The sequence below is a fragment of the Centroberyx affinis genome, unplaced genomic scaffold (assembly GCF_046629955.1).
Source record: "Centroberyx affinis isolate AG114_WGS23_722 - 3 ecotype Tasmania unplaced genomic scaffold, CSIRO-AGI_Caff_v1 ptg000857l_1, whole genome shotgun sequence".
NCBI classification, from domain to species: Eukaryota; Metazoa; Chordata; class Actinopteri; order Beryciformes; family Berycidae; genus Centroberyx; species Centroberyx affinis.
In genome coordinates this window covers 245,537-256,681 of record NW_027279451.1, presented here as the reverse complement: position 1 = coordinate 256,681, position 11,145 = coordinate 245,537, and the positions used below count along the sequence as shown (strand labels likewise).

The 11,145-nt window shown below is 44.6% G+C and overlaps 1 protein-coding gene across 1 annotated transcript; it reads left to right on the top strand.

Annotated features, from left to right (window-relative positions):
- Nucleotides 1-9,237: 9,237 nt before the first annotated feature.
- On the top strand, nucleotides 9,238-10,676 carry LOC139645395 (nuclear receptor subfamily 0 group B member 1-like). The gene is made up of 2 exons (XM_071521085.1): nucleotides 9,238-9,916; nucleotides 10,435-10,676. Exons 1-2 carry the CDS (start codon nucleotides 9,238-9,240, stop codon nucleotides 10,674-10,676), a joined length of 921 nt encoding a protein of 306 aa, XP_071377186.1.
- The last annotated feature ends 469 nt before the right edge of the window (nucleotides 10,677-11,145 follow it).

Genomic DNA, 11,145 nt, shown 5'->3' with positions numbered 1-11,145 from the left:
AAAAGGGATTGGTTTCCAAACTAGGTTGCTGTGACACAGTATAATTGTCTTTAGCCCTAGCCTCTGCTACAAAGCACAAAAGTTGTATGTTGACAATAGACAGCACCTGAACAAACTGTTGTTTTTGGCTTTGTTAGCTTGCTAGCTAGCAAGCAATCTAATTCAGCAAAGAAACTAATGTTAATGTTTACATGCATGCAACTACAAGCCACCACTATCTACTAGCTACGATCAAATGTGTTCACTAGGCAGTGACATTTACCAGATAGCCTACGGTTAGCTGACAAGCTGATATTATCTAAACACAAAATGTATCAGATGGATCAGTGATGAAAATGATCAGTCCACAGCCAGAAATGAACCATGTGCATTCCATGCTGTTGGGCAGGCTCAGTCTCAGCCAGGGCGGCATGGTGTCTATGGTTCGCATTGTGGCCTCACAGCAAGAAGGTCCTGGGTTCGAATGTGATGTGTGGGTTATGTGATGTGCGAATCTCAGCCCTGGTGGAGTTTACATGTTCTCCCCACGTGTGTTTCCTCCAGGTGCACCACTTTTCTCCCAGTGACTAACCTCTGATTGTCATGAGCTATTAGGCATTAGTTACACTAGTGCAGTGCCTGTTCGCTTTGAGCCCTGCTGCTGCACAGAGCGCTGTTTGCTTGTTTATCCAAAGTTTATTAATATTGAACGTGTCGTGTGTACAATCTGACACTGCACGTCCTTGGGTCCCCAGCAATACACCCGCCAAGTGTGAAGTAGATCGGACGAACGGTTCTCGAGATATGCGAAGGACACACATACAGACAGAAATTCCTTGCTTAATAGTACTAGTGCAGTGCCTGTTTGCGCCATGTTCATTCAAAGTTTATTAATATTGAACGTGTCGCGTGTCCAAATTGCACCAAATCCGACACTGCACTTCCTTGGGTCCCCAGCAATACACCCGCCAAGTGTGAAGTCGATCGGACGAACGATTCTCGAGACAGACAGACAGACAGACAGACAGAGATTCCTTGCTTTATAGTATGATGATTTCGACTGGTCTCTGTGAACAATTACAATTTCTCTTTTTTTTAAGAGCCTAATGTATCTCATGGGAATGGTGGATGTGTAGCAAGTTTGGATACGGCTGTTGATCCTAAAACACTAGTATTGATTTGCTACAGGTTGTTTAGTTTTTGTTTTTTTTGATAAATAGTGTTGAAAGCTCTTATAGGTCACATACAAGTACAGGCTTATTGCATGCCATGAGCAAATACAACCAATCAATGGCAAAGAAATCTTTGTCCGTAAGTGTTTTCAGAGGTTACAAAGGTTGGAATTGCACAGCACTTAAAAAAAAGTAACATAAATACTTCCACACACTGAAAGATAGAAAACATTGCCTGTTCAAGGTCTTGCGGACTCTTAGTTTTGAAGTAAATATCAAGTGTCTCTCAGGTTGGGCAGACAGCATGACTCATTTCCTGCTGGTGATTCACTAACAGGAGTCACAATGTGTATATGTTGTTATACAAGGTAGGCATCAAGAATATTGATGAATATAAGCTAAGATAAGAATATAAGCTACCTGGTTTCTTTTCCCTCACCTCCTTTTTTCAACACACTATCCACATATGTAAGCTCATCCCTGTCTTCCATTGCAACCCCCCCCCCCCCCCAGCCTCCTCCCCTCCCCTGTTCCTGGCACACCAACATTGTTATTAGTGTCATAATTTACCTCCTTACGCAAACATGACCCTGTCCCCGATATGCTCAAAGGCAAAATATTCATACTGTAGTCACCGTGAGACCAATAAAGAATGAGATAGGAGGGACATAAATTATCGCTACACAGCTATTTCATATTTCACTCAGTAGCCTGCCCCCCCCCCCCCCACACACACACACACACACACACACACACACACTCACAGGTAACGGGTAATGTGATGTGTGCATGTGTCTGTGTGTGGTTTCAGCAATGGCTATACATATGAAAAAGGTATATTTCATAGTGTGACATATGTTTTAAATAAGATAAATAGATCAGCAAGGACAAGCAGAGATAGAAAGGGCAAGAGGGGGAAAGAGAATTGAGGGATGGAGACAGGAAAATGGGATATGCATATGGGAGTCGGGTGAGGCGTTCTGCATTTTAGTCATTTTTATGTCTTGATATGTGTTCAAGACATATTTCCAAGTGATATAAGAGGAATGAGAGTGTTTATTGATAAAGTGAGGGCGGTTTTGAGTATGGATGGGCCTGATTGAAGTGAACCCATCAGAGTGGCACTAGGGGACTGTTGTGCTGTATGGATTCAGTAGCGCATGCAGACTCATGGGTTTGACCTTGGCTGCCTCTCCCCCTCCTCCTCCTCCCTCCTCCCTCCTCCTCCCTAACATGTTACACCCCCCCTCCCCTTCCTCCCCCATGTCCCACTCAACCTTGGCTAATTAGCTCACATCCCAGTGGAATATGTTCAACACACAGTTTATCCAGAACAAGGACATTACAACTGCAACTCCCCGCCTCTGCGATGCCTCTCACACACTTACACTCCCTCATTTTACTGGCACTTTGTAGCGTGTTTGTTTGTATGTATGTCTGCCTCTATGTGTGTTTGTAAGGATAAAATACTGGTAGTCAAGAGTTACCCTTAGTCCTTCACGTCTGGCTCTTCCTGTGCACCTGCTGTAAAAATAAATGCGGTAGCTGAGAATAATGAATTTAAACATATTCTGAATAAGATATGACTTTATCTCACACTAGGCACCCATGTGGTTTCTTGTTGGCTGACTTGAGGTAAAATATACCGTATTGCCATCGTATATCAAGGAGGAAGCTTCTGTTTGAGGGGTTAGTTGCAGGACTGATGTAGTTTGTGGTTTTACTATATAAAACCCCCTGAAGTTTGCAGAGTTTGGGGCTTCTGACTGATTCTGTCACTCTGATCAAAGACTTTGTTCTTATTTTTACTATAATTTTCTTGCTTATCATTGGTCGCTTGCTTCTCTGAGTTAGACTTTTGATACATTTTAATATATATTTTTTATGCCTCCGCGCCGGCAACAGCCGTGGCCGGAGGCATAATGTTTTCAGGTTGTCCGTCCGTCCGTCCATCCGTCTGTACATACGTCCGTCTGTCCGTCCCATTCTCGTGAACGCGATATCTCAGGAATGCCTTGAGGGAATTTCTTCAAATTTGGCACAAACGTCCACTTGGACTCAAGGATGAACTGATTAGAATTTGGTGGTCGAAGGTCAAAGGTCAAGGTCACTGTGACCTCACAAAATATGTTTTTGGCCATAACTCAAGAATTCATATGCTAATTATGACAAAATTTCACACAAATGTCTAATAGGATAAAATGATGAAGTGATGACATTTTATATCCAAAAGTTCAAAGGTCAACTTCACTGTGAAATCTTAATGTTTTGCTTATCAATGTAGCTGAGAAAACGACTTACTTACTTTTGCAGACACCAAAATCCTTTAAGTTGACCTAATAATCACATTAATTATATATGTTCAATAAATAAAGACTGTCCTTGCAATGATAAAACAAAGTTTATTGGCGGAGACATACAACCGCGAGGCGGTTATTTCTAGTTTTATTATTATTCGTCTGCGTTATTAATTCATGATAGTGATTACTTTATTTAGTTTTGCATTTTTTTATGATTTACCTTTTTATACTTTTATATTTTCTTGGTATTTAGACATAGAGTCAATGACTTTTTAAGGTTTCTCTATTTTTGATGTGATACAGATTTGGCTTGTTATGATTCAACCATTTCTTTGTTTGCTATCATTCCCTCTATCAAACAATTGATTATTCTTCTTGTGACTAGTTACAGATTGATAAAGGTTTCATTTGATTATCACTGTAGTGACTGTCGTATAGATGATGTGACATATCGATGATTTTGACAATTTATTGACTTTTCATATATCAATGATTATAATTAATTTTTGACTTTCATTAGAAATTGTTAAATTCCCCAAGTTGGTGGTTTTGCCTGGATCATTTTTCCCATCAGTTCCATAATAATCTGTGTTCCCTATAATAACTACAATGAAGACATTTTACTTTATTTTTTTTATTTTTTAAAGAATTGTAATATAGGGCTTTGTCTGGCATTGGAATATCAACAATCTAAAATCTAAATTTGCCTGCATGATGCAAGGAAACAATATAAAACAAATCAATAAAAACAAATGAAAAAGACAAACCGATGCTGTAATGCAGCACTATACACCATGAGACTGAACAATGCAATGCAACATGACACAACACAGCACAGCAGAGAACATGTTATAACACAACCAAACAGTAGGCCATAATAACAAAATTTAAAGTTCACTTGTGCATTGGCTTACACTGCAAGCGGAAAAACTAGCATCTGCTGCTTTGTTTGCTGTAAGCAGGCTGACCTTGAGTTTGTATACCGACCTTGTGCACCGTTACAAGAGCAGAGAGAGAGACACAGACAGACAGGCAGACTGTGGAAAAGCGCAGTTGAATACAATGCAATATTCAGCACAGTCTGAACATTGCTTGTTTTCAATTGAATAACCACCACTGGTTGTGGTAAGACAAGGTAAGGTAAGACGTGTGTGTGTGTGTGTGTGTGTGTGTGTGTGTGTGTGTGTCTGTGTGCGTGTTGAGGGTCAGTGTTCAGATATTGAGAGATCTGCAGCCGAGGTAAACAATGAGCAAAGCTCTGTTTGCTTGTTCAGAGAGAAGTTCTGTGTGTCATTGAGTTGTTGTAGCTACTGGGGTTACGACATGCTACCAACAGCACAGGGTCACAAACACAACACACAACTCCTGTGTTCTGACATACTTAGAAACTGTACATTTTCTTTTGCTTTTATCAAGCATCATCTAAAGCAAACTAGACAAATCTCTCTTCTTCTCCAACACACAGATGCGCACGCACGCACACACACACACACACACACACACACACACACACACATTGAGGCGTGCACATGTAGGCACACACATGCACATATGTGTGCATGCACACACACACAAACACACACTCACACACACACACACACACACTCACACACACACACTGTTGGAGCCATCTCACATTAATGTTGCCCCTACTGTTGGCCTAGGTGAATAGCAGCATAGTTTACTTTAATTAAGAGTCAGGTACGCGTGGAGGCAGAACGAAAGGGTTTTCAACCGCACGCACGCATACGCATACAGGAACATAGATCAACAAACACATGATAGAAAGAGGTTTTTGTTTTGAATATTTATATTTTGTTTATTTGTTGATTTGAACTTGGATCCCTGCTCTGTTTGGTTTCTCCTTTTATTTTGATACATCGATCATTATTACCACACACACACACTCCTGCCATCAAATCATCCGCTTGGATTCCATCATCAGAAAATCATCAGCCAACCTCATCAAACCATGAGTAACCTAAGCAAACATCAGCAGAACAATCCAAGTGTGAGCGCATTGTTACCCCATATTATTTGACGTAAAGGCTGTTGGTGGAAAACAAGTGAAAGCCATAGGCCTTACACACACACACACACACACACACACACACACACACACACACACACACACACACACACACACACACACACACACACACACTTTCACTCTGCTGTAAGTTAGAGACATGAGTCCTTGGAAAGTGCAGTATTCAATTTGTAACTCTTATGGAGACAAGGACACAGTCCTTTATGAGAGCAGCCACAGAGAGAAAATGGAGGCAGTCACTATAGCAACCGCCAGAAGACCGCACAACAAATCAACAAACAAAGCAGTGCAAGACTTTTCCAGGAGAACCATTTAATGCAAAGCCTTGAATCCTACAAAAGTTGTCCTCTTAAGTTTTTGAGGCCTGTCTTGGAGTGTCTGTGGGAGTCTAAGCCCCAAGTGTTTGGTAAAAACCTTGTGTTTTCTGCAGACTTGTGTTTCAAGGCCAGTGCTGCTGAAATGTGCCAAAGAGCTGTCTTCTTGGGTCATGGCAACCTCAGAGTTTCATTTGTGTGAATCAGCCTTCAGGAAAGCTTACTGCTGCAAAAGCACACAACATAAAAACACACACTTATTGAAAACATTTGGGCAATCTACACACACTGGACAAGTTCACAGTTTCAAAGTGTCGGGTTTAGTGTTAAATTAGACAGAAACGGGACAAAAGCCACAACAAAACACCTTAGCTGATTCAGCTGAGAAGTTGGGCAAACATGAGCACTGGATGTTGGGACACAAACAATTAACTCTATCTTTCTCCACTACCCTACTCTCCACTCTTCTTCCTGCCCCTCTCTCTCTCTCTCTCTCTCTCTCTCTCTCTCTCTCTCTCTCTCTCTCTCTCTCTCTCTCTCTCTCTCTCTCTCTCTCTCTCTCACTTTCCCATGCCCCCTGTCTGAGTTCTTTGGTAGCGACCTTGCTCTAAATCTCACTCGTAGACACAAAGCTGCAGCGTGGCTGATGCTGTCTGACTCGGACTGTCTGGGTGTCACACCAATTACTTTGAGAACTGCAGATCACAGACACACAACTCTGTGTGTGTGTGTGTGTGTGTCTGCGTTACTTCTTTATATTCCATTCTCCGTCTGGGCTTGTGTGGGTGAATCTATGTGCTGGTATTTCACAGCAGCACAGTCATTCACTTTACTGACACCATTACGCAGAATGGGAGATGGGAGAGGGAAAGGAGCAGTGTGTTTTCCTGTTAAATTATAACAAGGCCCTCTTACATCAGAGGCAGCAGTGAAGGTCTCTGAATAAATTTAGCCGCCGTGACCCAGGGTGAGTCTGTGGAGTCTGCAGGTATAACACATGTAAGAGATGTTGGTTTACTTGCTGTAGAGACAAACACACACACACACACACGCACACACACACACACAGTGTTGTGTTTTGTGAGTGGTATGTTGGCTGGGATCCTGTGGGTATGGGCAAGGGCTGTGAGAGGGCCGCCCCATGCTGAGCCATGTTAAACTGGGCTCAGGACCAGCAGGCACCGGCCCAGACAAAGAGTCTGTTCCATATCACTGAGCAGAGGAGAACACACTGGACCTGTAGAGCTGATACCACAACCTCTCCTTTCTTTTTTTGCTTTTTAATCTGTTCCTTTAGTCACTGGGAAATCTCCTGGAATTTGACATCTTGTTGACAAGCACCTGGCAAAAAATGCTTTCAGTGATGAGGTAACTATACATGTTACTGTTGCATGGAAAAGGCGAAGCACTGTGCACTCAAAAAATGTCATTAATGTGTCCTCTAAAAAAACATTACATTTGCTCACAGGAAAAGGGAAGAGTGATGGAGTGGAGAGCTACTTAAGTCCCATCCCTTGCAAATTGGATAAATGAACAAAGGAACAAAAGGAAGACCAAAGAGCATGACAGAGAGAGAGAGAGAGAGAGAGAGAGAGAGAGAGAGAGAGAGAGAGAGAGAGAGAGAGAGAGAGAGAGAGAGAGAGAGAGAGAGAGAGCACTGTAGCCCTCTTTTCAACTCTGCCTTTGCAACAAGACATAATGTAATCTCTCCTTGAGACGGAAGGATTTTTATAACCTGTGCTGGCTGGGCCTTGAGCAGGAAAAGAGACAGGCAGAGCGAAGCCTGTTTATCCCACAGCGACCTTGGTATAAACATGTGAAAAATCTCTCTGTTTTCTCTATCCAGTAAATCAATACAAAGACATTCTCTCTCTGAACAATGCTCTGGTACTGCTGTGAAAGTTTTTCATCCTGCCTCCATTCATCGCAGTGTCCTTCAATCTCGCAGAGCAGGGGAGACTGAGGTCCTGCTCACTGTTACTTTATAAATGCAGCCAGGCACTCACAATGCCACTCTTTCTCCACACCAAATTGGTGTGGAGAAAGAGTGGCATTGGTGTCACCAATGCTAACCTTTTATGAACACCACAGCACGAGAGTGTGAGGACCTTTGTCGAGTGGCTCTTCTGAAATTGCACGAACCCAAACCTCACATGGCACATAAGTCAGGACCTCTGCTCCAAAATCTATCTTTTTACCTTTCTTTGCAACACCTTTCATCATTTCACATAATCTCTCTCATTCTGTCCGCTGTTCCTCTTTGTTTCCATCCCATTTTTCTGGATCAACTCCTCTGAAACCACTTCTCCCCCTGCATCTGCTCCCTATTCTCCCCAGAGCCGCCCCCTCCCCTTCTGTCTCACTCTCTCTCTCACTCTCTCTCTCTCTGGTAGCAGTCAACCCTAACCTGTGATCCCTCTTAGGAGCAATTAAGATAAACCTCTAATTCATCTGCTTTATCCAAACCTGTCTTTCTCAGTCTCTCGTTCGCTGACCTCCACTCCTCCCTCCTGCACCCCTCCTTAAAATTAACGTTACACCCGACCCTCCTCCTCCTCCTCCTCCTGCTCATCCTCCTTTAGTGACAGATGCAAGGAGAGCGTTGAGTCATGACATCATAATTCACCAGCTCCTGTTTTCACGGTTAAATCAATAACAGTGTGTCCGAGTCAAGGTTGGAGGCTGGCCTTCGCAGCCCGGCTCTCCCTGCTCCTTTCTCATAGAAAATCATATAAATTGTCCCTAAAATAATTAAGCCTTCAGATCCGTCTGTGGCCTATTTTTTACCGGCTCCTGCCTGATAAACGGCACCGCTGGAGAGTCAAGGTAAAAGCTGAGAATAGAACCGAGGTCTGATTCCCTCTTTCTCTTTTGAGCTGTCTCTCCCTCCCTCTCTCTGTCTGTCACACACACACTCTCACATATAGCCTACACACACACTTAATATCCCACTTTGTTAATCAGACCTATTGACCTAGGATGTTGTAGGCCACATTGTGCCATTAGGATGCACATCAGGCACCCATCTGTAGGTTGTTATTTAAGTAACCTCTCGTGGACACGTGAACAAAACAGATTACAGTCTGTGGCGCTTGATATCTTATGGAAAAGCCATTTTGTACCATGGTGTGTTGGGGGGGGGGGGGGGGGGCGTGCGAGGCAGACAGAGAGATACAGGAAGGGGGGGTGTAGTGGGAGGAGGAGAAAGAGGAGGCGCCTGAGACTGGGGAGGCGGAATATGTAGAAAGTCTGAACAAGTTCTCAAAGCGCGGGGACAGACGGGAGCTAATATAAACGTGCTGCCGTTCATGCGGGGGGTATCAGGGGCTAAGAAAACAGCGCTCCCTCTGTCACTGACCTCCGGCGCTTCAAAGAGACAGCGGGATAAGCAGAGCTCCAGCCCATGTAGAGCAGCAGCGGCCATGGCCACGCTGGAGGGCTGCCACTGTCGGGGTGCGGGCGGCCGAAATAACAACAGCATCCTCTACAACATTTTGAAGAGTGACAGCCTTGCGACCACCGAGGAGCAACAACAACAACAACAACAACAACAACAACAACAACAACAACAACAACAGCAACAACAGCAACAAACGCTGCACCACTTCTTGCACAGGACCTCCTCTTCCTCCGCCTCTGCTCCCACCTCGCTGCTGGAGCTCCGGCAACAGGCTTGCTCCTGCGGCTCGACGCGGCGCCGCGGCGTCCTCCGCTCCCCGCAGGTAACGTGCAAAGCCGCGTCAGCGGTTCTGGTCAAGACCCTGCGCTTCGTGAAAAACGTACCGTGTTTTCGTGAGTTGCCGGAGGACGACCAGCTGATGCTCGTTCGGAGCGGGTGGGCGCCTCTGCTCGTGCTGGGACTCGCGCAAGACCGGGTGGACTTCGAGACCACGGAGACCGCGGAGCCCAGCATGCTGCAGCGCATTCTCACGGGTTTACCGGACAGGCAGAGCGAGCTGCCGGCCGGGCAGAGCCGGGGAGCAGCCGGGGTCTCTCTCGTGGATATCCAGGCGATCAAAGCGTTCCTGAAGAAGTGCTGGACTCTAGATATCAGTACTAAGGAGTATGCGTATCTGAAAGGAGCCGTGCTGTTCAACCCAGGTAGGTCTGGGGTGTCTGATCTGTGCGTAAAAGCGTGCCATCCATTTAACGCAGGGGGCAAGCAGTTGACTTAAGTACGGATTGTAGGAGCATCACATATTTGAAGGTGTAGCTTTATTTTTTAGGCAGATGTACAGGACAGAAAATATGTTTATTGATATGTCCTGTCTGCGTTTCAAGTTTGTTTTATTTGAAAATTAAAAGGCCTAATCATTCCAGAGGAGGAGATGGTTGAGCTTATTTCTTGAATATTTACCTCAAAGATATGCCAGTTTCCATAATAGAAATAACTGTATATCATTGAAATGGACTGTGAAAGATGCCATTAGTCCACCTAATAATAATATGGGCCTGACAGTTACCATCGCAGAGATACCAGACTTTGGCATTTTGGGTAGGCCTACAAAACGTTTATTGCATCTTCTAACAGACATATTTTCATTCACATGATACAGAATGCATATATGGACATAATATCAAGCCCCTTCCTGTATCCTCCTCTCCTCTCCTCTCCACAGATCTGGAGGGTTTGCGCTGTCTCTATTACATCCAATCGCTGCGTCGGGAGGCGCACCAGGCGCTTAACGAGCACGTCAGGCTGATCCACCGTGAGGACACGACGCGTTTCGCCAAGCTGCTCATAGCTCTGTCCATGCTGCGGGCCATCAGCCCCCCAGTGGTCGCTCAGCTCTTCTTCAAGCCCGTCATAGGGGCCGTCAACATGGAGGAGGTGCTGCTGGAGATGTTCTATGGGAAGTAGGTCTTCTCCACAGTGGACTGAATTCAACTGCGAGATGGACTGTATAGCACCGAGCTCCTATTGGTCAGGAGGAGAGGAGAGATGGAGGATACTGACTGAATTTATAACTACTGTTTGTGGTAGATCTTCAAGGACTGTGAAATGGTGAACACATGCATGGGTGTGTGTGTGTGTGTGTGTGTGTGTGTGTGTGTGTGTGTGTGAGAGAGAGAGAAAGAGAAAGAGAGAGAGAGAGAGAGAGAGAGAGAGAGAGAGAGAGAGAGAGCGCATGGGAGAGACAGGGAGAGCAAGAGCATAACAGTGAGAGAGAGAGAGAGAGAGAGATGGGTGGATGATGTGATGAGAGGGACAAAGTAAAATCAGTAGACTCCCGCACACTGTCTTCACTTAACAAGAATTTAATAAATGACACAACATTTCGGTCAAGCAACCTTCATCAGGTATCTGTGGAGACAGTGTGCGGGAGTCT